Source organism: Pongo abelii, chromosome 19 (genome assembly GCF_028885655.2).
Source record: "Pongo abelii isolate AG06213 chromosome 19, NHGRI_mPonAbe1-v2.0_pri, whole genome shotgun sequence".
Taxonomy (NCBI): Eukaryota; Metazoa; Chordata; class Mammalia; order Primates; family Hominidae; genus Pongo; species Pongo abelii.
In genome coordinates, this window is record NC_072004.2 from 4634410 (window position 1) to 4659344 (window position 24935).

At 51.6% G+C, this 24935-nt stretch overlaps 1 protein-coding gene across 13 annotated transcripts in view; it reads left to right on the forward strand.

The window, feature by feature from the left end:
• Positions 1-1460: 1460 nt before the first annotated feature.
• The window catches only part of MINK1 (misshapen like kinase 1), a 67104-nt gene continuing 43629 nt past the window's right edge, over positions 1461-24935 (forward strand). For 4 of the 13 annotated variants that reach the window (XM_054536011.2, XM_024234999.3, XM_024235002.3 and 1 more), the window contains exon 1: positions 1742-2062. In XM_054536011.2, the coding sequence (XP_054391986.2) occupies positions 2006-2062 (57 nt within the window). In that variant the 5' untranslated portion in view covers positions 1742-2005. Of the gene's footprint in view, positions 2063-24935 lie in introns of all 13 variants that reach the window. The other 9 variants (XM_063717959.1, XM_024235000.3, XM_024235001.3 and 6 more) reach the window with 6 other exon arrangements.

The following is a 24935-nucleotide window of genomic DNA, read 5'->3' on the forward strand; positions in this document are numbered from 1 at the left end:
CCAGATTGGGCGACATGGCAAAGCCCCATTTCTACAAAACATATAAAAATTAGCCAGGCGTAGTGGCATGCGCTGCCTGTAGTCCTGGCTACTTGGGAGGCTGAGGCTGGAGGATAGCTTGAGCCCAGAAGCTTGAGGTTGCAGTGAGCAGAGATCATGCCATTGTACTCCAGCCTGGGTGACAGAGCGAGACTTTGTCTTTAAAAAAAAATAGAGGCTGGGCGCGGTGGCTGACGCTTGTAATCCCAGCACTTTGGGAGGCCGAGGAGGGCGGATCACGAAGTCAGGAGATCGAGACCATCCTGGCTAACACGGTGAAACCCCGTCTCCACTAAAAATACAAAAAATTAGCCGGGCGAGGTGGCGGGCACCTGTAGTCCCAGCTACTTGGAAGGCTGAGGCAGGAGAATGGCGTGAACCCGAAAGGCGGAGCTTGCAGTGAGCTAAGATCACGCCACTGCACTCCAGCCTGGGCGACAGAGCGAGACTCTGTCTCAAAAAAAAAAAAAAAAAAATAGAATTGACTCGAAGGAGTCAGGCCGGAAGGCCAAATAGGAGATGAATGGGGATAGCGGCTTGAATAAGGGCAGTGGCAAGGAAAATGGGCTAGGGGTTAGGGAAGGGGGCCGACTGGCTGTGCATCCAAATGCTAAGAAGGGTCCAGAAAGGAATGTGTTCAGCTATTTTCCAAGGACTTCTAAATTAAACTCTCTTAAATGATGTTTATATTAAGGCTGGTGGTGGAGTCTTTCAGAGGCAGTGTTGGTGCTAGAAGAGCTCTTGAGGATCATACAGCCTCCTCCCTCAATTTTACAGTGAAAGAAAACCTCAGAGAAGCAAAGCAACTTGCTCAAGGTCACACAGCATTTCAGTGGTAGAACATGACTCGTGGTTCTTAGATAGCATTACCCCGCCTCCACTGAGGCTAATGGCTGTAGGCGCTGTGCCAACATGACTAGATCTAAGGTGACCCAAGCAATATTTTAAGGGACTGAACGCAGATTCCCTCTCTTCCCCTTCGCCACCCCTTCCTCCACGCGCGACTCTAGTGATCAATGAATAATTGTTGAAACAGTTCCTTTGTGCAGAACACTTTCTTAAAAGAGGTGCAGAGATACACGTCTGCGGTAGGATTCCTTATCCTGAGATCTGGGAGCTTCTTGATGCTTCCCCAACCTGCTAGGTGAGGGTGGAAAGGGCAATCCTGAGGCAGCCGGTGCCCCTCCTCTGCCCCCCAACTCCCACGTGCTTTCTCCAGCCAAGTTCTCACGGAGTGGCCCCTCCCTCAGCGGCTCCACTGTTGCCATAGCAATTGGGTGGGTGGACAGCCCGTCCTATCTAGAGGCCACCCAGCCCTCGCGTGGGGAGTTACCATAACAACCCCCTAGTAATAGAGGGGGTTGGGTACCGCCCCCTTCCCCCGCACATGGAAAGGTGGGTGGCTTGATTGGCAGCTGGGCACACGAAAGAAGGAGGGAAAGGGAAGGAAAGGCGTCAAAGGAGATCTGAGAAGGAAATAAGGGAGGGAAAGGGCAAAAAAATAGGTAAAGACAAGGAAACGCGTGTGCGCACGCGCGCCAGCTGGTGGGCGCGCTCCGCGGCCGCCTCGGCCGCCGCCCACTTCATTCACGCCAGGCTCGCGCGGTCGCTCCGTCCTCGCGCGCGCCTTTCGCCTGCTCGCCTGCGCCTGCGCTCAGGTGTCGGCGCCTAGGGGGAGGGGGCCCCGGCGCGCTCGCGTCACGCTCGAGCTTCTACCCTCCCAGTGCGCGACCGCTCCGCGCCTGCGCAGGAGAGGTGGTAGGCTCGGGTGGCTGGCTCCGGGGAGATAGCGACTGTCAGTCGGTGGGTCGGTCCTCGCGCCGGCCCTCCCCCTCCCCGGTCTCCGGGGGAGGCGCGGTGGAGTCCGTCCCCGGGGTTCTCCGATGGGGGAGAAGCGGCGACGGCGGCAGTGGAGTAACCGAGCCGGAGCGTGAGCGGCCCCGGTGCCCCGTTCCCCGCGGAGGCCATGGGCGACCCAGCCCCCGCCCGCAGCCTGGACGACATCGACCTGTCCGCCCTGCGGGTGAGCGCGCCGTTCCCCAGCCTCGCCCTGGTTCCTGTCCCCGCCGCAGGGGAGGGAGCGGGGTGGCTGCACGCCTCGCGTGCTCCCGGGCGCCCCCTCCACCAGCCTGGGTCCCCTTGGCGACCCGTGCCCCTTTCCCGGACTCCCGCCGCGGCTGGGCCCCCGCCCTCTGCTCCCTTCTCTCTCCACTGGTTGCAGATGCTGGGAGCCAGTTCGGTCCCCACCCTGTGGTGCCCCGCCCCCACACTTCCGTGCCACCCTACCTTTACTCTGGGGTTCGGGACCCACTGGTTCGCCTAAACTTAGCCTCCCGCATCACCTGGAGAATCTTTATTGTGGCTCCTTACCTCCTTACGGCCCTTTTCCACCTTTGCCCTTACTTCTGTCTTCTTCCTTCCCCTCCTCTTCCTCAGCTCCTCGAATTTTGACTTTGCAACTGTCTCGACAGCCTCTCTCTCATCCCTTTCTCTGCCTCGCCCACCCTTGAATTGCATCCTTTCCCTGGTCGGAATTTCAGCCACCCCACCCCTGTACCGTCACCCTCAATCCCACGTTCAGTTTTCCCTATCCCTTCTCTCCTGTTTCAAGTGCAGCAGTTCAGAACCAGGCATTTCCGGTCTCAGGGTCCCTGAATATTACATGACCAACTGCAGCAGCGTGGGGCTGGGAGCCCTCGGGGAGGAGGGGAGGCATTTCTTCTCTTTGGAAACTGTAGCACGGGCTGGGAAGATGATGTTTACACACACACACGCGCACACACGACACATGCTACATGTGGTCAGGCTGAAGGTTTGGAAAGGCAGTGGGTATTTATGTTAGCTAAAGGCTGGAAGCAATGGAGACCTCGCAAGGTAGGAGCTAATAAGGAAAGGGGTTGAGAGGAAGCAAATGCTGCAGGAATTTCTTGGAAATACCCGTTCATTGTCCCTTGTGGGGCACTTACACACTCTGGTGGAAGAGCTTTCTGTAGCATTTATGTTTTTCTTCGGCAGGGAGCTTTGGCTTAAGTGGCAACTTAGTGATTTCAAGGTGAACACTCCAGACTATCAGCCAGGTGGTGTTTTGATCCTGTGCCCTTCCAGCGCTCTCACCAGGCCAAGGTGTGGGGAGAGCAGGACTTCCCATCTCTAGGTTCGCTTCTCTGGAGGCCCCTGCTCAGACTGTCTTCTGGCTTTTGAGTCAGCCAGGGAACATGGCCAGTAGTGGGAAAAGGCGGTCAGCCACACAGGTGCCCCGGATATGGCTGGAGGGGAGAGGGGAATTGAAGAGAGCGGAGTCATGTTGTTAATTGGGTTTCTCTAGGTGACACAGTTTTTTTTCTTCCCATTTTCAGGTCATAATTTGTTTGATGCAATGTTGGGCCATGAGACCTGACTTGCTGGAGATAACGTGATAAATTTCTGGGGAGAGGGAGTGAACGTTGAATTTCTCTGTGTGCGCAGGCACATGTGTGTGTGTTGATGGGGAGAGGGTCTGAAGGCTTTAGGAGGGAGATTCTTAAGGTCAGCTTAGCCAGGGCTTAAACTGGGATGCCCAAGTCAGTTGGGATATAAGATGGAAATCCAGATTCTGAATAAAAGTCCCTTAATGTGCTCCATTCTGGGATGAACTTCCACCTTTCCTTCCTACCTTGGCTATTGATTAACTGGCTACAGGTTCCTGTGGCTGGGGTGACTAAAATACAATAAAAAATGGGTGGGTCAGGCCGGGCAAGGTGCTCACACCTGTAATCCCAGCACTTTGGGAGGCAGAGGCAGAGGCAGGGGCATCACCTGAGGTCAGGAGTTCGGGACCAGCCTGACCAACACTGTGAAACCCCATCCTTACTAAAAATACAAAAATTAGCCACACATGGTGGCACACACCTGTGATCCCAGCTACTCAGGAGGCTGAGGCAGGAGAATCGCTTGAACCGGTGAGGTGGAGGTTGCAGTGAGCCAAGATTGCACCACTGCACTCCAGCTTGGGCAACAAAGCGAGACCTTGTCTTGAAAAACAAAAAACAAAAAACAAAAAAACAAAAAAACGGGGCAGGTCCAAACCACAACCTTTGCTTTGAACCTTGTGGGACTCTGCTTGGGTTTCTCTTTTAGCCTCTTGGTAGTTTGGCTTGGACCCTCAACCTGGGATTTCCAGCAATTCCACAAATACCCTCTGACCTTAGATGTGGTATTTCCCTTCTGGACTTCTCGGCTTGAAGCAATGTTAGCCTTCCTCAGTTGCCTCCAGCCTTACTCTCCTCTCCCCTCAGGAGACCTGGTGACCTGCTCCCAGTGCTTCTGTCTGGCCTACCTTATGCTGCTTAAGAAAGCATTCTGCTTCCCCCTTTCCATCCTAAAATGCAAGGGCTTGAGGGAGAGCTGTACCTCCTTTGACGTGGGGCTAGCCAGGGCCTGCCTTCTCCCTGCTGAGGACCTTTTCTCAGTGCCTGTCCCCCTGACTCCACCTCAGAGAGCTGTGGCGCTGTCAAGCAGCTAGTGTGGTCATCTCTTGTGCTATTCCTGTCTGTTTTCCAGTGAGAAATGGTGTCTCCCTTTACTACACCATCTTGTGTTGGGGGCTGGGGAGAGGGATGAGAGAGGAACATATTCAGTATTTATTTGCTGGCCTTAAGGAGCCCAAGGTGTATTTCTCCTCTTGTTTCAAGATAAGGCTTGGTTTTCAGCTGGTGATGAGAGTAATCGCCTGATATTAGGGAAGATTGAATTGCGTTAATCTCTTAGCCATGTGTGGGGAGGCCAGATGGACCTGCTACTTTGTAGCCACAGCCACACTTGACCTCTTTGAGGTTCCTTTTCTCCACCAGCCTGGCTGCAGCGTGGTGAGGAAAAGCATGTGGTTTGAAGTTGCAGCCCTGAGTTCAAGTCCTAGCTTCTTCCCTTACAATGTAACCCTGGCCCTGCTCCCCTTACTGCAGATTCTGCCAAGAGCCTTACCGTCTCTAAGCTTCATTCAGTCCTGTATCGTGGGCATGGTAATAGTACTGAATGCAGAGTTGCTGAGGATTAAATGCACATTAAGTACTTAGTACAGTTCCCAGCACATAGTGATCATATATGTGATAGCCCTTTTTGTAGTTATCTTTATCAAATGGCAATCAGAGAAGCCTTCCAGGACAACTTTATCTAAAATAGCACTCCCTCCTCTGCTTTATTTTTATACAAAATTTTATATAGCATTCCCTTAGTCTGCTTTATCCTTCCTCATAGTATTTATCACCAGCTGACGTATATATTTCTGTCAGCCCCACTAAAATGTCAGTTCAGTGGCCGGGTGTGGTAGCTCACGACTGTAATCCCAGCACTTTGGGAGGCTGAGGCAGATGGATCACCTGAGAGGTCAGAAGTTCGAGACCAGCCTGGCCAACATGGTAAAACCCCATCTTTACTTAAAAAAAATACAAAAAAATTAGCCAGGCGTGGTGGCGCACACCTGTAATCCCAGTTACTCGGGAGGCTGAGGCAGGAGAATCACTTGAACCTGGGAGGTGGAGGTTGCAGTAAGCCAAGATTGCACCACTGCACTCTAGCTTGGGCGACAAAGCCAGACTCTATCTCAAACAACAACAGACAGTTCGGTGAAAGCTAAGATTTTGACTATTTTGTTCATTTTTGTATCCCCAGTGCCTGTAACCATGTTTTGCACATAATGGGGGCTCAAATGTTTGTTGCAGAAGTGCCTGTTACAACACGTGAAAGCTCAGCGCAGTGCTTGCTTAGAGAAAGTATTCAATAAACCCCAGGCTTCTTAGGCTTCATTTTGCCCCTCTTTTATTTATGCACAATTAAGAATATATTTTTTCTGGGATGTTTTTAGAATCAGACCTTGTCTGGGGTAAACAGTTCTGGAAGCCTCCAGCTGAGCGATGCCCTTGAAGTAAAGTTAGGATCATCCAAGAGAAAATGTGGGCCTCTGTGTCTAAGCTTGGTTATATTCCAGGAGAACCTTCTGACTTGGAACTCTTGGCTTCTCACAAAGGATAAATATCAGCAGAAGTGGATGGGACAAGGAGGGGGCAGGCCCCGGCCTGACCTCTTTACTTTTGCATTGCTCCTTTTGGTTGACCCACTTCATAAATCAAACAGCTTCTTTTTACCGTCCAGCTCGAAGTTTTCGACTGCGGTGTCCTTGAAACTATGGAGCTATGCTTAGCGTTGCTGGATTGAAATCATAGCATGGAGCACATTCAAGAAGGACTTGTTGCTCGGTGGTAGCTGCTGACAGAGATGTTCTTTTTCAAATGATTTTGTGTTGTTGTGTCTGTTCTTTGGATAAGTGTCTTCGCCTTCCTCCTCTCTTCATGCGGCTGTGGAGCCAGCACCACTCGGAAAGCTGGCAGTTCTGGGCATGTATTTCTAGGCTGCTGAGCAACGTGGGACTGCCACTGTGTTCTGATGTGCTAGCTGTCCAAATGTTGATGACAGATGCCTTAGGCAGGAGAATGGGAAGAGTGACCTCCTGCTGCAGAAGTAAGGACATTCAATAGTGACTTTTTTTCCCTAGAAAATTGCAAAAGGGGGATGGGGCTGTTTGGAGAGCTCGAGGCATTTAGAGTGAAGTGAAATGCTGCTTTGGCAAAATGACGGAAGGAAGATTACTGAGAACTTGGCTGAAACTAGGTGATCTGTCATTCCCCAAACAGAGGGAGAGACATCAATCACCACCCTTTATGCTATGGGATAGGACAGTTTGCCATAGTCCTTAGGGACATACACAGCGGGGAGGTTTTGACAGGTAAGATAACAGTAAGGTCAGCAAGGGAGCCAGCTGGCCCACCCCCTCACTCTTGCCCCAGGAGCTCAGTTAAAACTGCTGTGTAGAATCCTGACTTCAAATCTGGCCTCCATTCCTTTCCGCATTGAACTCTGTGCCTAAGACAGGGTAACACACACAACTTGCACATGTAAACCATCTTTGTTTGTCATTTAGGGGACATGATGGCAGGAAGTGTGCGGCCGCTCTTGATAAGCTTGTGTTCTGGCGTAGGTCTGTAGATAAGGCATGCAGTAACCTCTCAACCCAGAAACATAAAGCAATTCTGGACTGGAGAACACCTCCAGAAGCCTGTGGGAGTCTGCCTGTCTAATATTTCTGTCTCCAGACAAAGTCGAATCAGAGAAAGTTATCAATAATCCCCTGTCCTGCACCAGTCAGTCGCCAAGCATTGGCAATCTACTGTATTGAGAATCAGGTTCCAGATTCTATGGAAAGGATGTAATATAGTACTCAGTCCGCTACTAAGCTATTTAACCAGATCTCTGGGGACATCCACCCAAGCAAGCAATGCCTTTCCAAGCCTAGACTCTTTTTTTTTTTTTTTTTGAGATGCAGTCTCGCACTGTCGCCCAGGCTGGAGTGCAGTGGCGCGATCTCGGCTCACTGCAAGCTCCGCCTCCCAGGTTCACGCCATTCTCCTGCTTCAGCCTCCCAAGTAGCTGGGACTACAGGCGCCCACCACCATGCCTGGCTAATTTTTTGTATTTTTAGTAGAGACGGGGTTTCACCGTGTTAGCCAGGATGGTCTCGATCTCCTGACCTTGTAATCTGCCTGCCTCAGCCTCCCAAAGTGGTGGGATTACAGGCGCGAGGCACTGCACCCGGCCTAGACTCTTTTTCTTAACTGTTACTGTTTTCCTCAATATCCTGCAACCTTCAAAGTTGGGACATTTTTGTTAAACCTGATTTCCATGAATTACACTCATTTTCTGTGGTCAGTGGGCAGTCATCTTGAAACCTGGTCTTCAGCCCCACTCCCTTCAGCACCTACTTTTTACTACTATCTGTCTCAGTCTTCTCTTTCCTGGATTGAAGACAGAACAAAAGTGATCAGGTTAATAAGTCAACTCTCAAAGCATTTCTTGAATGCCCACAGAGTATAGTAAGATACAAAAACATGACTTGTAGAAGACTCGGATCCTGTCCACAGCTCACGGCCATTTGCTCTCTCCAGTTCTTTTGCCATTCTCCTCCAAACCAACCAGTCCTTGGCTTGAGACTGGGCTTCTCTTATCTATAGGAAGCTCTTCCAGGGGGCAATGGAAAAAGGGTTTTGAGGCTCTTTGTTCTTACTAAAGGCGGGAATAGTAAAGGGAGGAGAGAAAAGAGGGATGGAATTGTAGTGACCCAAGAGAGCCCCTGGAGATTTTGTCCAGTGGCTAGACAGCCTGAGGTTGTACGTGCTACATGTGGGTAGGATTTTGTGTTCTGTTTGAGGAAAGATCTAGAACTAGGCACAGAGGACACAGTGGTGATACAGTCTAGTAGTAGGGAGAGACATTAATCAAATAATTATTAATGTGTGTGTGTGTGATTGCAAGCCATGATAAGGACTGTAGTGAAAACTTTAACATGCCGTGGGCACATATAACAAGAGTTGTTTTGAGCATATGTTCTCAGGATCTCCTGAGGGCTGTGTCATGGAAAAAAATTGCTTTTACGAGACAAAACTTTTAAAAGACAAAAATATCTAGTTGATTGAGAGAGACGTAAATCACGTCAGAAAGCTAAACTGGCATTGCTGCAGAAAGATTAGATAGAGTTGAACCAGCAGGTAGAGTTTGGTGATGGCGAGAATTGGGAGACTCTGGAATGGGGCCATTCTTATGGTGAAGCATTTGGTCAACAACTGAGGGCAAGAAGCCTGAGGATGGGGTGGAAACTCCAGGCTTAATTCCAAAAGGATTTCTTCTGAATCTTCCTGTGGGAGGGGAAAAAAATGGTTTATTTGTTTGTCTCGAAAGTTAAGAGCATGTATATGGAAAGAGCTTATGACTCATATAATCCTCATTTTTACTTACTGGGGGAGGGACTCTGGGTCCTGGGTCTGTAGACTTAGATGTGGCTCCTCAGAATGGGGTGTATGAGAGAGGAGGGTGTATCCCTAGATGTTATTAGCCTAAGGGGTGCCTGGGGTTTGGAAGGTAGGTAAGTCTCACGGAAATAAGAACAAGTAGGCCAAGCCCTCAGCTTAGCTGCCGTGGTCTGTGGGAAGTGGGATTCTTTCTAACATTGGATAGATAGTGTATATAAATAGACAAGACTCTCCATTTACATTGTATACAAGTAAAAGATGAGTGGGGTGTGGAGGGGGAGTGTTACTGATTTTGCCTGTTTGAAAGGAAACAGGGTTGGGGAAGCCACAAGTCTTGGGCTTCCTGGAGGAGCCAGACTCTGGGACCAGCTTGAATGTCAGGAGGATGGCAGCGTAGAAGACGGTGGGGTGGGCTGTGAGGAGAGTTTGGTGGCACAGCCTGTAGGAGGAGCCTGGGTGGCTGGAGAGAGATGAATGGAGGAAATGGGGACGAGCTGCCTAAGAAACATGGTGATGGTTGGTGAGGGAGGAGACAAGAAGACCTTTGACAGAGGAGATAGCTGAGACCTCAGGTTCATCCACAGCAGGTAAATTCCAGGGCCACAGGGGACAGGCGATGTGGGGAGTGTCTGTGGTCACAACTGGGAGCCCCAGCACTTAGAGCCTGTGACTCAGTATGTACACGTAGCACCAAGTGCTTTTTGGTTCTGTCTTGGGCATCTCCGCCATTGGCACTTCCGCCAGTGGTTTCTTCCATTGCCTTTGGGATGAGCAGGCCTCCTGAAAGCAGGCCTGATATTCGCTGGTCTTCTGACAAAGAATGGGAAATTTCTCACACCGTCTTGTTCCAGGAGCCCCCTGGGGATGGGATTTGAAGGGCTTGAGTTGCCGAATTGCTCCTAGAACCACGGGCCTAGAGGAGTTTTCCATGAACAGCGGTCCTGGCAGGGACAGACTGAGGATCGGTAGGGCTAAATGAAGACAATCCCACCTCCTTCAAGAGCCACCTCAACTTATGTTTTTTTCCCACAAAGCCTCCCCTGATTTTGCCAGCCTTTACTGATCACGTCATCCACTTTCTCACAGACCTTACAGTTTAGCATTGGCTTATATATTGCCTTATATTGAATAATGTTTTATGGTCTTGTTTTTCCTACCACTTCCTTATGTATAGAGACTGTGATCCATATTTCCTCTTGATCCCTGTAAAGATGCTGAGCACACAGTAGGGGTTCAGAAATTACTTGGTAAGAGACATGGATCTAAGTATGTCTGTGACTGGACCTTTCCTACTAGATTCAATCCACAAGTAGTACAGGGTGCCCAGTATATGCTGGGCACCGTGGGATACAAAGCAATACAGGTGCTGACTCAGTGGTTCTCAGCCAGGGCACCACTGGCCTCCAGGGGGTGTTCAGAAATGTTGAGGAGGGAGAATTAACTGTCTTGGGAGCACGGGGCACGGTGGCTCACGCCTGTAATCCCAGCACTTTCGGAGGCTGAGGCAGGCGGATCACGAGGTCAGGAGATCGAGACCATCCTGGCTAACACGGTGAAACCCCGTCTCTACTAAAAATACAAAAAAAATTAGCTGGGTGCGGTGGCGGGCGCCTGTAGTCCCAGCTACTTGGGAGGCTGAGGCAAGAGAATGGCGTGAACCCGGGAGGCGGAGCTTGTAGTGAGCCCAGATCGCACCACTGCACTCCAGCCTGGGCGACAGAGCGAGACTCCGTCCAAAAAAAAAAAAAAAAAACTGTCTTGGGAGCACTAACGGCATTTAGCACATGGGGATCGGGGATGTCAGCCATCTGGCAGAGTCTGGGACAGTGCATCGAAGAACTGTTTTTCCACCCAGATTGCTACTGGTACCTCTCATGAACTTGTTATGGACATGGGAGTGACCCGGGGAGGGACTGGACAGGTTTCTTCCTTGAAGTAGGAAGTAGTTCCTAAGTCCCCTGTGTATTTCTTTGCAGGTAGAGAGAGGAATGTGGGCTCTAAATTACCCTTGGGCATGGCACATATCTAGCAGCTTTTGTCTGCTAGCATACCTCTGGAGGTAAAATAGGTAGGCTCCCAGCCAGACTGTAAGGAAGATTTTCATGTTCTCTTTTCGCCACCCACCCACTCTTTCTTTCAAGGCACATATTTAAGAAAGTGGCTGAAGCTTGCAATACTTAGTCTTTAGTTCTAAGTGACTCAGGAAAGAGTCTTCAAGAAAACAGTTGGACAGAATGCCCCAAAGCCTAAGCAGCGTGAGGCAAAGATAGGCAGGTGCGTGTGGCGTCTTAGAGAGGGGCCAGCACATCGTCTCTTCTCTGGGGTCTTTTCATCCTACACTTGTCTTTTTGAAGACAGAGGTGTGGTGAATGAGTGTCATTACTTACATCTCGGGGAGTGACCAGAGAGAGTAGAAGACACCTTGCCCTAGTGTATCCTTTCAGGGTGGACAAATGGCTGGGAAGCAGCACAGCTGAGCAGGATGAGCTGGAGCTGTGCAGCAGAGCTGCCTTCCACGGCTCACTGTTTCCCAGTCCCAGTCAGGAGAGCAGAACTTGGTAGGCTCCTGGCCTTGGGTAGCTAAGGTTTAGAGGAAGTGGAGAGTCCGCCTAACCTTAACAAGCTCATTCCTCACAGTGGAAACTACCTGAGCCCCACGTGTCGAAGCAGGGTAGGGGGAACAGGCAGGATGTGGATCAGAAGTTGGTTGGGGCTGGGCGCGGTGGCTCACACCTGTAATCCCAGCACTTTGGGAGGCCGAGGCAGGCAGATCACTTGAGGTCAGGAGTTCGAGACCAGCCTGGCCAACATGGTGAAACCCCGTCTCTACTAAAAATACAAAAAATTAGCCAGGCATGGTGGCAGGCACCTGTAATCCCAGCTGCTGGGGAGGCTGAGGCAGAAGAATCGCTTGAACTCAGGAGGCGGAGGTTGCAGTGAGCCTAGATTGCGTCACTGCACTCCAGCCTGGGCGACAGAATGAGACTCCGTCACAAAAAAAAAAAAAAAAAGGAAGTTGGTTGGTTCTAGTAAGTCCTTTTTCTGTCTTCTGTTTGGAACAAAGATTGCTCTGATAGAAGTCATTTCTGTTATGATGAAGATTCATTTCAGAAGGTGGTGTTTGGGGTTGGAATAAGAACAGTAATGAACACTTACTGTGCAGTAGGTTGTTTCCTTCTGTAATCTCATTGTCCCTCACGATAACCCTTTGAGGTGGACGATATTATCCTCATTTGCAAGATGAAGAAACCAAAGCTTACAGAAATTAACTTGGAAGTTAAGTAACTTGCCTGAGGTTGGACAGCCAGCAAGCAGCAGAGCCCACATTCAGACTCAAGTCTGACTCCAAAACCTGGGCTGCCATGCTGTTGGAGGGAGGCCTGCTCCCACGTGGCGGGGTGTATTTAGGGGTGGGCACTGAGGGGAGGACAGGAGGGCAGTGTGTAGCTGGCACTCTAGACTACATGCAACTAGTATTGTTTTCTGCCTGTTTTTTGGTTTGTTTTTGCTTTTTTTGAGATGAAGTCTTGCTCCGTTGCCCAGGCTGGAGTACAATGGCGTGATCTAGGCTCACTGCAACCTCCACCTCCCAGGTTCAAGCGATCCGCCTGTCTCAGCTTCCCGAGTAGCTGGGATTACAGGTGCGTACCACCACACCTGGCTAATTTTTGTATTTTTAGTAGAGGCGGAGTTTCACCATGTTGGTCAGGCTGATCTCGAACTCCTGACCTCAGGTGATCCACCCACCTCGGCCTCCCAAAGTGCTGGGATTACAAGTGTGAGCCACCACACCCGGCCTGCCTGTTTTAATTGTAAATGTGTGATATTTCTGTGACTTACAGTAAACAGGCTTTGTGGGCTTACTGAGGACTATAACATTATCCATAATGTTTCTTGGTAAAGTTTTTGGAGACTTTTGGAATATGGCCTGTTTCATGGGCTGGAGACAGTCTGTATGAGAGATAGGTACTGCCCTCCAGGAGCACATGGCCTCTAGATCTGTGTCTTAGTAGAGGACACCTTTTATTCGTATACCTGGGTCTTTTTGAGGTGGGGAGAGTAAGTGACCTGAGCCTGAGCTGAACAGGTGGTGGGTTGGCACTGGGAAGCACATGTTGGGAATACAGAGCTCCATGGGGCTCGTACCCAGAACTAATAGAGATTTCTAAATGTAGGGCCGCTGGGCACATCACTGTGATGACGAGAAGGAAATGCAGAAGACTTCAGAATATTTGGTCTGCAAGAAAGATAGTCAAATAATTCAAAAGAAAGCCTCTTCAGAGGGAGGAAAGGAAGGCTGTCTCATTTCCCCCCACCCTTTAAAAATGTGTTGTTGTTTTTTTTTTAATGTGATTAAGTATATGTAAGACTTACCATTATAACCATTTCTCAGCATACAGTTCTGTGGCATTAAGTACATTCACATTGTTGTGCAACTGTAACCACTATCCATCTCCAGAACTTCTTCATCCTCCCAAATGAAACTCTGTACCCATTAAACACTATCTGAACCCACCACCTTCCAGCCCCTGGCAACCACCATTCTGCATCTCATCGTCTTTTGTGTGTGCAGAGTTGAGCAGAGGGTCTGACCGAGCAGATGTTTAATATTTGTTGAGTCAGCCTAGGTGCATGTCTCAGAAGTCCATGTATCATCAGCCAACCCAGAACACAACCCCGCTTCCAGCTCTAATGCAAGATGACAGGCTTCTGAAAGGGATTTTAAATGAAATGGCTGCCTGGAATCACAAGAGGATTGGGCAGTAGCAAGAGAAGTTAAGGGTTTCTGTTCCGTATTCAGTTCCTTTTGCCACCCCCCAGCCATGACTTGAGTTCTGGTTCTGCTGTGCTCATGTTTGTCATCTTGCTTGTTTTCAGCCTCTTACTCCGTCTCATCCTGGGGGTCTGATGGGGTAGGTGCTAGAGGAAGCTGGAGATCAGGTCGTTTAGGGGATGAAGAACATGGAATGTAGCAGCATTTCTGTATTAATATGTGAGGGGTACATGTGTTAAAGGGGGGGTCAACCCTCCTGGACCTCCAGGCCTGGACAGTTGAGAGCCAGGTCAGGCTCTGTATTCCTCTAGTGTTCATACCCCTGGACAGACCCAAAGCATGATCTGGAATTGAATTGGATTTTTTTTTTTTTTGAGACAGAGTCTTGCTCTGTCACCCAGGCTGGAGTGCGGTGGCACAATCTCAGCTCAACTGCAGCCTCCACCCCTGGGTTCAAGCGATTCTCCTGCCTCAGCCTCCCAAGCATAATAGCTGGGACTACAGGTGTGCATCACCATGCCCAGCTAATTTTTGTATTTTTAGTAGAGACGGAGGTTTTACTGTGGTGGCCAGGCTGGTCTCAAACTCCTGACCTCAAGTGACCCGCCTGCCTCGGCCTCCCAAAGTGCTGGGATTGCAGGCGTGAGCCACCGCGCATGGCTGAGTTGGATATTTTAGAACAGAGATGAGTGCAATGGCCTTCCTGGCCTCCTCACTTTCCCTCATCCTTGCTATTTAGAGTTTCTCATTGACCTTCATGGGGAAGGAGGAAAAAGGGAGGGAATGACACACTCATTCTCCAGGTGACCCAGGAAGAGAGGGGGGCAGGAGAGCCCCCTGTCTTAGAGGTCAAAATACAGGTCTCTAGCTGGTAGGCTGGGGTGGTATCTTAGGGTACACTGTTGTGGGCTGTGCCCTTACATTACCAGGCAGAAGCCTGCAGCGCAAAAGACCTGCGTTTCCTCACAATAGTGTCAGGTTGCAAGGATCAAGGGAAGACTCAAGGACTCATGAGGTCTTTTTTCTCTGTCGCCGTGTACAACTTTAGAGGAGGCTACATGTATTTGATGACACCTTCCAGGAACTGCCCAATGCCGAATGGCCCTTCTCACCACAATTCCTCTTACTGCAGTCTAAAGCCTACTTTTTTCTTAGGCTGAGCCAGGTCTGAATGGCAGTCAGTTGTTTTCCTTGGACTGAGTCTCAGTCTACCCCACCCTAATGTTCAAAGTTTGAATGAAGGAATGTTCCAACTGATGAGTCCTAGAGACACTAACATCCTTAGGTGTTATCCTACAGTCTGCCTGGATGTTGTTCCCATCACCATCGCCAATACAAGTGATAAGTGATTGAAGTATTTGTGTTTAAAGCAGAGCCTCTATGGGCCATCTTATTATGACTTTTTTTGAGACAGGGTCGTGCTGTCAGGCTGGAATGCAGTGGCGTGATCATAACTCGCTGTAGCCTTGAACTCCTGGCCTCAAGTGATCCTCCCACCTCTGCCCCCCAAAGTGCTAGGATGACAAGTGTGAGCCACATGCTCGGCCCCATCTTACATTTCAGAAGGTGCCAGCAGTCGGCTAAGGCCTCAGAGCTAATGAGAGCTGACTTCCCATACTCATGCCTCATGACTCTGCTGCATTGCCCAGTCCCCACCAGAAACAAAGATCTCGTGTGAGATTGGTCAGTGTGGAGTCCAAAGTGTAGTCTTTGCAGATTAGGTGTGTTTCACAAGTTAACAATGAACATACCTGCTACTGCCCGGATCTCCTCTCCTGGCCTCATAATCTCCTCAGGTGGCCCAAACTGCCCATCTCTAAAGAGCTGTCAGTGGGAGGCCTGCTAACACAACGGGCTGTTTGCCTTTGCCTTTGAGGCAATGTGATCCATGGAGTGAACACGGCATGAGGAGCTGTGCGACCTGGTTCTAGTTTTGGTTCCAGTTCGTTCGTTCGTTCATTCATTCATTCAGATGGAGTCTCGCTCAGGCTGGAGTGCAGTGGCGCAGTCTCGGCTCACTGCATCCTCTGCCTCCTGGGTTCAAGCAATTCTCCTGCCTCAGCCTCTAGCATAGCTGAGATTACAGGCTCCCACCACCACACCTGACTAGGTGAGCTGATGCTGGTTTGAATCCAAGTCTGTCTCCAAAGCCTATGCAGTTGCAGGGAGTGTTTCCCGAGGGCTGTAGGATGATAGGATTCCCTAAGATCCCTTCAGGCCCAGGAGTCCTTCTTTCTTCCTAAAAATTTTTGAGTGCCTACTATGAGACAGAGCCAGCCTCCGTCATAGAGGTCAAAATATGCTTTATTTGTTCTCACACTGACTTAAACATATGAATATATTAAATGTGTAATTTGCAGCATTCTATATATAAGGAAAAGTGCATGTATGAGGTGGTGACTGTGTTAAGCTGGGGGGAGCTGACAGAAACGGGGGGTGCCAGTGGCCAGGGCGGGTGGTGTCTCAGAGCTGGTCTTGGAAACATCAGTTCCTACTGTGTAGAGAGATCTCAGGTTGGGCGCAGTGTTGGAGTGTGGGCATGGAGCCCAGAATCCATGGGAAGGACACAAAAAGGGAAGTTTCAGAAAAAGGTCTGGGCCCAGTGCAGTGTCTCATGCTTGTATTCCCAGTACTTTGGGAGGCAGAGGTGGGTGGAGTGCTTGAGCTCAGTAGCTTGAGACCAGCCTGGGCAACATAGAGACCTCGTCTCTGTTTAAAAGGAGAGAGGAGGGGAGAGAGAAAGGAAGAAGGAGGGAGGAGGACGGGAGGGACTCTGAAGGACTATTTGATTTGAAATATGACCTTCAGAATACGTACACTCCAGAGATGGTTTCCTGAGTCTGCTAGTGCTGAGGAGGAAGAGCAGTCAGAACCAAGTGGGGATTGACTTGTGAAGACAGGGAATTGTTCCTTAGGGACAGAGAGGGACCTGGAATGGGGGACCTTCCCCATCGCTCCCTGCAACTGCACAGACCTTGGAGACAGACTTGATTCAAACCCCAGTTCTGTCACTTACTATGTGTTCTTTGGCAAGTAACTCATACCCCTATGCCTCAGTGTTTGGGGGTATTTTTTTGAGACGGAGTCTCACTCTATCGCCCAGGCTGGAGTGCAGTGGCGCGATCTCGGTTCACTGCAAACTCCGCCTGCCAGGTTCACACCATTCTCCTGCCTCAGCCTCCCAAGTAGCTGGGACTACAGGCACCTGCCACCACACCTGGCTAATTTTTTGTAGTTTTAGTAGAGACGGGGTTTCACTGTGTTAGCCAGGATGGTCTCGATCTCCTGACCTTGTGATCTGCCCGCCTCGGCCTCCCAAAGTGCTGGGATTACAGGCGTGAGCCACCGTGCCTGGCCTCGTTTTTGTATTTTTTAGTAGACGGGGTTTTGCTATGTTGGCTAGGCTTGTCTTGAACTGACCTCAGGTGATCCATCTGCCTCAGCCTCCCAAAGTGCTGGGATTACAGGCCTGAGCCACTGCGCACCCGGCCCCTGTGCCTCAGTTTTGTCCTTTGTAAAATGAAGGTAACAAGACTCACCTAATAGGGATGTTGAGAGGATTAAATAAAAGGATGTAAAGTGCTTAGTCTGGTAAATGCTCATTAGACAGGTGGTAGCTGCCCAACTTCTCTTATTGCACAAAGTTCCCGGAAAGCGTGTCTCCTGGGGTTCTTTAACATGCCTCTCCCCTGACTTAGTATTTTGTTTAAGAAAGAAAACCACCCAGTCTATTGATTTTAATGTAAAGGGCTGAGAGTGAGTCAGTGAGCCCCAGGTGTAGACCTGGAATTCTGTGGGCTTGACTCCCCTTTCCCAGTCCTAGAGCCTCCTACCATCTCCTGAAAGTCTTCCAGCGTCACTGCAAGGAAGAGTAACTTCAAAATCTTCTATCTGAACACGAAACTCCTGTTTGTCCTGACTCAGGAATTCCGGCAATCACTGGGCAGTCACTCTGGCCCTGCGTGCTGTTTTCTGTAAAAGCTCTGGACCCACCCAGAGAAAGCATTCAGCCTGAGGGGAAAACCTATGCCTCACCCTTGGGGACACACAGCTTTGTTGGGATGTGAGAGACAAGACATTCGCACAAAAATGTATAAAGAGCTTTATTGAAAGGCACAGATTCAAGGCTGGGCGGCTCAGGATGCTGGGCTCCTTACTCTGCCTTGCCTGGAGATTTGAGATTCCTGCCGTGAGCCTTTGTGCGCTCCCCACCCCTGCTCCTGCCTTGGTTAACTCTTGCCTGTCCCTGTGGTCTCAGCGTTTTTTTTTGTTTGTTCATTTTTTTGAGATGGAATTTTGCTTTTGTTGCCCAGGCTGGAGTGCAATGGCGCGATCTTGGCTCATCGCAACCTCCGTCTCCTGGTTTAAGCAATTCTCCTGCCTCAGCCTCCCAAGTAGCTGGGATTACAGGCACCCGCCACCATGCCCGGCTAATTTTTTGTATTTTTAGTAGAGATGGGGTTTCTCCATGTTGGTCAGGCTAGTCTCGAACTCCCGACCTCAGGTGATCTGCCTGCCTCAGCCTCCCAAAGCGCTGGGATTACAGGTGTGAGCCACCATGCCCGGCTGGTCTCAGCTTAAATATCACTTCCTTAGCAAGCCTTTCATGGATCCCTTCCCATCATGACCTCTCTTTAATCTTTTCTTTGCTGCTTCTTTTTTTGAGACACTGTCTCCCTCTGTCATCCAGGCTGTAGTGCAGTGGCGCAAGCATGGCTCACTGCAGCCTCCTTGAATCGTTCTGACAGCACTCTGTACTTTTTCGTCAGAGTCTTTCACAGGTGTTATGTAATTATGTCTTTAATGTCTGCTTCCTTGACTAGACTGTAAGCTCCATGAAGGAAGAAGGGACCATTTCTGTTCTGTTCAATGCCACGTTATAGTATCTAGCAATGCCTCTACATAGCTGACACTCAGTGTTTGTTGAATGAATGCATGAGCTGGCTCACCAGGCCATAGAGTTGGCACAAAAGGTGTCTGGGAAGGTTTCTTAGGATAAACAGGAGAGACAGGCCTGGTGAAAAGTTGAGTGAACATGTTTGCTTCATCCTGCTGGTCAGGAAGTTCCCCTTCTGTCTCACCTGCGTCTCTTCAGCTGTAATTTATCCTGGGTTGGTCCTTGGTGGGGCCAGAGAATATCTGATCTCCACCCTTTGGAGAGTAACCCTGTTCTTTCTCAGAGTGTGATTCAGACAGTCCTTCCTCCCCTTCCTGCTGGCCCCCCCGCCCTCTACCTGTTCTTCCTCCAGCTGACTCAGCTTCACACCCTCTCCCTCTCCTTCCAGGATCTCTTTTCCTGTCCCCTTGTCCTTCAGAGCTTTCCTTCCTAAGTTTTCTCTCATGGCCTCTCATTGGTCTTCTGGAATTCGAAATCATATGGGTACAGGTCACAAGTTTTCTTGGTCATGAAGCTTCCCTAGTCTCTTCCCTTGGGTTTGTAGACACCTGACTCCCACAGAAGGAGGCTGGCAATAAGATATAATGACCTGTTTATGCTGAAAACCAGCAGCAAGAAGCCTTATCATTATCCAACCCCTGATTACTAGTGTTGTCCTCCTCCGTTAGCTTGGTATCTGCCAGCCCGAACGGGCCTGGCATCTCCTTTCTGCCCCTCCTGCTGCCATGCCGTGCCCTTCCTTGCTCTCTCTGCTGTCTGCTTCCCAGGGACTGACCCTCCTACCTGCCCCGGCAGCCTGCCTCCGAGGCCACAGATCTGGTTTTCCTCCCTTCTGTGTCACCTGCCCTCCTGTCAGTTCTACTGTTTATCTCGTTTCTTCTCTCCTGAACTGCCACACTTCACCCTAAATCCCAGTAACGCCAACCGTTTTAGTGAATCACTTTTTGCCACAGTTTTGCCTTGCTCTGTGGGAGCCAGTTTCTTCATAATGACTCTATGCAAATTTGTAGCACTTTATGGATTTTAAAATGTTTCTACATGGGTGAATTCTTGTGAAATGGGCCTGGGTAGATAAGGAAAAGAGCCTCCAAGAGGTTAAGTGATTTGTGGATTTGCCTAAATTATACAGAAGAGTCAGAACCAGTGCCCAGGCCTTCTGATTCTTAGTTCAGTAAACACTAAGCACTATCATTCCATTTCACCACGCTCCTGTCTTGCTGTTGTCCTCGCTAAGAAAGCCTACCCCTGAGTTACCCTCTTCCATCTTAGAGCCTTCCTGCTCGCTGTCTGTCCCGCTGCTATGGGGACTTCTTTGGCCCTTCTCACCCAGCCCAGCCTCTGCCCGTTTCCTTCTCCTTTCCACTGCGCTGAGCTCTTTTCTCCTCCAGGAAGCCTTCCCTTCATCTCTCCTGGCCCTGTTGTCTCCCGACCTCTTTGGGCCATTATTAGTGTTCCCGTGTGGTTTTTGCCAACCATGTAGGAATTCCCTGCCTTAAGAAAGTCCACTCTCGGGCCGGGCGTGGTGGCTCACGCCTGTAATCCCAGCACTTTAGGAGGCCAAGGAGGGTGGATCACCTGAGGTCAGGAGTTCAAGACCAGCCTGACCAACAAGGGAAACGCTGTCTCTACTAAAAATACAAAAATTAGCCGCTCGTGGTGGCTTGTGCCTGTAATCCCAACTACTTGGGAGGCTGGGGCAGGAGAATCACTTGAATCGGGGAGGCGGAGGATGCGGTGAGCTGAGATTGCTCCACTGCACTCCAGCTTGGGCAACAGAGTGAGACTCTGTCTCCAAAAAAAAAAAAAAAAAAGAACTAAGAAAGTCCACTCTCTGGTAAAACATTTACCAAGCATATAAATTATGAGGTGCTGATTCATATGACAAAAAGATTCACTTTTAGTAGCTGCTCTAATGCATTCCACTTAAGTGAATATTCAAGGATTATTTTGGAAGGATGGAGATAATCCAAAACTAGTGTTAGAAACTGCTGCATTAAGGAAGGAGGGAGGTTTTTCTAGATAACTGCTGCATTAAGGAAGGAGGGAGGTTTTTCTTTTATTTCTGTATTCATTCATTCCACTGACAGGTATTGAGGGCAGCCCTGACCTCCAAGAACTTAGTCTAGCAGAGGAGACAGATAAGAGAATCAATCCCAAAAATGTAATTGGTGTCATGAAAGGGTCAGTACAGGGTATTGTGGGAGGAGAGGATCGTCAGGGGCACTTCCTGGAGGTGACATTGTCTCAGTGGAGGTCGGGAGGCACAGGCACGAGGCATCCAGGTAAAGAGGAGGAGAGTGATGAACAGCATGTGGAGACCCAGGAGTGAGAAGGAACAGAGAGAAAGCCACTAGTTAGTGCAGTGTTCCTGTCCCTCTGCCTCATCCCCATACCAGCAAGAACCAAAAGGTACCAGCATGAGAATTGGCAAGGCTCCAGGTAAACCATAGCTGGGATATTCAGCTGTACAGCAGTCATATGTGAGCCTGAGGAAGAACCTGTTTGGCCCACAGAGGGAGATGGAATCTACTGGGTGGGGGCAGTGTGATTTGTGGGGGAGTGTGGTTGGTGGGGGAGTGTGATTTGTGAGGGAGTGTGGTTGGTGGGGGGAGTGTGGTTGGTGGAGGAGTGTGGTTGGTGGGGGAGTGTGGTTGGTGAGGGGGAGTGTGGTTGGTGGGGGGAGTGTGGTTGAGGGGGAGTGTGGTTGGTGGGGGAGTGTGGTTGGTAGGGGAGTGTGGTTGGTGGGGGAGTGTGGTTGGTAGGGGAGTGTGGTTGGTGGGGGGAGTGTGGTTGGTGGGGGGAGTGTGGTTGGTGGGGGGAGTGTGGTTGGTGGGGCAGTGTGGTTGGTGGGGCAGTGTGGTTGGTGGGGGAGTGTGGTTGCTGGGGGAGTGTGGTTGGTGGGGAGAGTGTGGTTGGTGCGGGGAGTGTGGTTGATGAGGGAGTGTGGTTGGTTGGGGAAGTGTGGTTGATGGGGGAGTGTGGTTGGAGGGGGAGTGCGGTTGGTGGGGGGAGTGTGGTTGGTGGGGGGAGTGTGGTTGGTGGGGGGAGTGTGGTTGGTGGGGGGGAGTGTGGTTGGTGGGGGGAGTGTGGTTGGTGGGGGAGTGTGGTTGGTGAGGGGAGTGTGGTTAGTGGGGGGAGTGTGGTTTAGGGGGAATGTGGTTGGTGGGGGGAGTGTGGTTGAGGGGGAGTGTGGTTGGTGGGGGAGTGTGGTTGGTGGGGGGAGTGTGGTTGGTGGGGGAGTGTGGTTGGTGGGGGAGTGTGGTTGGTGGGGGAGTGTGGTTGAGGGGGAGTGTGGTTGGTGGGGGGAGTGTGGTTGAGGGGGAGTGTGGTTGGTGGGGGAGTGTGGTTGGTGCGGGAGTGTGGTTGGTGCGGGAGTGTGGTTGGTCGGGGGAGTGTGGTTGGTGGGGGGAGTGTGGTTGATGGGGGGAGTGTGGTTGAGGGGGAGTGTGGTTGATGGGGGGAGTGTGGTTGATAGGGAGTGTGGTTGATGGGGAGTGTGGTTGGGGGGAGTGTGGTTGATGGGGGGAGTGTGGTTGAGGGGGAGTGTGGTTGGTGGGGAGTGTGGTTGGTGGAGGAGAGTGGTTGATGGGGGGAGTGTGGTTGACGGGGAGTGTGGTTGGTGGGGGAGTGTGGTTGAGGGGGAGTGTGGTTGGTTGGGGGAGTGTGGTTGGTGGGTGGAGTGTGGTTGGTGGGTGGAGTGTGGTTGGTGGGGAAGTGTGGTTGAGGGAGAGTGTGGTTGGTGGGGGGAGTGTGGTTGATGGGGAGAGTGTGGTTGATGGGGAGAGTGTGGTTGATGGAGAGTGTGGTTGGTTGGGGGAGTGTGGTTGTTGGGGGGAGTGTGGTTGTTGGGGGGAGTGTGGTTGTTGGGGGGAGTGTGGTTGAGGGGGAGTGTGGTTGGTGGGGAGTGTGATTGGTGGGGGAGTGTGATTGGTGGGGGAGTGTGGTTGGTGGGGGAGTGTGGTTGGTGGGGGAGTGTGGTTGGTGGGGGCAGTGTGGTTGGTGGGGGGAGTGTGGTTGGTGGGGGGAGTGTGGTTGGTGGGGGAGTGTGGTTGAGGGAGAGTGTGGTTGATGGGGAGAGTGTGGTTGATGGGGAGAGTGTGGTTGATGGGGAGTGTGGTTGGTGGGGGAGTGTGGTTGGTGGGGAGTGTGGTTGGTGGGGGAGTGTGGTTGGTGGGGGAGTGTGGTTGGTGGGGGAGTGTGGTTGGTGGGGGAGTGTGGTTGGTAGGGGGAGTGTGGTTGGTGGGGGGAGTGTGGTTGATGGGGAGAGTGTGGTTGATGGGGAGAGTGTGGTTGATGGAGAGTGTGGTTGGTTGGGGGAGTGTGGTTGTTGGGGGGAGTGTGGTTGTTGGGGGGAGTATGGTTGTTGGGGGGAGTGTGGTTGAGGGGGAGTGTGGTTGGTGGGGAGTGTGGTTGGTGGAGGAGTGTGGTTGATGGGGGGAGTGTGGTTGGTGGGGGAGTGTGGTTGGTGGGGGAGTGTGGTTGAGGGGGAGTGTGGTTGGTGGGGAGTGTGGTTGGTGGGGGGAGTGTGGTTGGTGGGGGAGTGTGGTTGGTGGGGCAGTGTGGTTGGTGGGGGCAGTGTGGTTGGTGGGGGGAGTGTGGTTGGTGGGGGAGTGTGGTTGGTGGGGGGAGTGTGGTTGAGGGGGAGTGTGGTTGGTGGGGAGTGTGGTTGGTGGGGAGTGTGGTTGGTGGGGGAGTGTGATTGGTGGGGGAGTGTGGTTGGTGGGGGAGTGTGGTTGGTGGGGGAGTGTGGTTGGTAGGGGGAGTGTGGTTGGTAGGGGGAGTGTGGTTGGTGGGGGAGTGTGATTGGTGGGGGAGTGTGGTTGGTGGGGGCAGTGTGGTTGGTGGGGGGAGTGTGGTTGGTGGGGGGAGTGTGGTTGAGGGGGAGTGTGGTTGGTGGGGGGAGTGTGGTTGAGGGGGAGTGTGGTTGGTGGGGAGTGTGGTTGGTGGGGGAGTGTGGTTGGTGGGGGAGTGTGGTTGGTGGGGGAGTGTGGTTGGTGGGGGGAGTGTGGTTGGTGGGGGGAGTGTGGTTGGTGGGGGGAGTGTGGTTGAGGGGAAGTGTGTTTGGTGGGGAGTGTGGTTGGTGGGGGAGTGTGATTGGTGGGGGAGTGTGGTTGGTGGGGGCAGTGTGGTTGGTGGGGGGAGTGTGGTTGGTGGGGGGAGTGTGGTTGTTGGGGGGAGTGTGGTTGGTGGGGGAGTGTGGTTGGTGAGAGGAGTGTGATTGTTGGGGGAGTGTGGTTGGTGGGGGAGTGTGGTTGGTGGGGGGAGTGTGGTTGGTGGGGGGAGTGTGGTTGGTGGGAGGAGTGTGGTTGGTGGGGGAGTGTGGTTGGTGGGGTCAGTGTGGTTGGTGGGGGGAGTGTGGTTGGTGGGGGGAGTGTGGTTGAGGGGGAGTGTGTTTGGTGGGGAGTGTGGTTGGTGGGGGAGTGTGGTTGGTGGGGGAGTGTGGTTGGTGGGGGCAGTGTGGTTGGTGGGGGGAGTGTGGTTGGTGGGGGAGTGTGGTTGGTGGGGGCAGTGTGGTTGGTGGGGGAGTGTGGTTGGTGGGGGCAGTGTGGTTGGGGGGAGTGTGGTTGGTGGGGGGAGTGTGGTTGGTGGGGGAGTGTGGTTGGTGGGGGGAGTGTGGTTGAGGGGGAGTGTGTTTGGTGGGGAGTGTGGTTGGTGGGGGAGTGTGGTTGGTGGGGGAGTGTGGTTGGTGGGGGCAGTGTGGTTGGCGGGGGGAGTGTGGTTGGCGGGGGGAGTGTGGTTGGCGGGGGGAGTGTGGTTGGTGGGGGAGTGTGGTTGGTGAGAGGAGTGTGATTGTTGGGGGAGTGTGGTTGGTGGGAGGAGTGTGGTTGCTGTGTGTCATCGGAAGGCTATGCAAGTTTGAGCTTTTGCTTCACCTTGACAAACATTTCACTTGTTAGAGCCCTGGCTTTCTCATCTGTGCTCTGGGCTAGTCATTCCTGCCCAGCTTCCCTGCAGGTTTAAGTGCAGATGCAGTCATGACTGTGAAAGCGCCCTGTGAACTGTAAAGTCTGGGCAGTTGGGTGGTGGCAGGAGGGGCAGCAACTGTGAGTGGATGAACTTCATTCTGCTGATCTCGGACGGAAACTGACTGTTGGGAGGGAGACAGAATGAAACGGCTCTGACATTTGAAAAGCCATGGCCTTGCTCACCTACAGTGAGACTTGAGAAGAAGTGCTGGGGAGGTAAAGGCTGAGACACCACCTCCGCTGCCTGAAAGGCTTTGCAAGATACTCCAGCTGGGGACAGGGGATGGCTAGAATGACCTCCAGCCATCTTCACACCCGAGGCTGGGGCTGCCCTTCCAGGCCTGCAGTTCTCTATTTTCCCTTAGAAGGTTCTGGAGGCAGACGGAACCTCAGAAGCAAGCTGTTTATTTTTTAGGTTTTTCAGT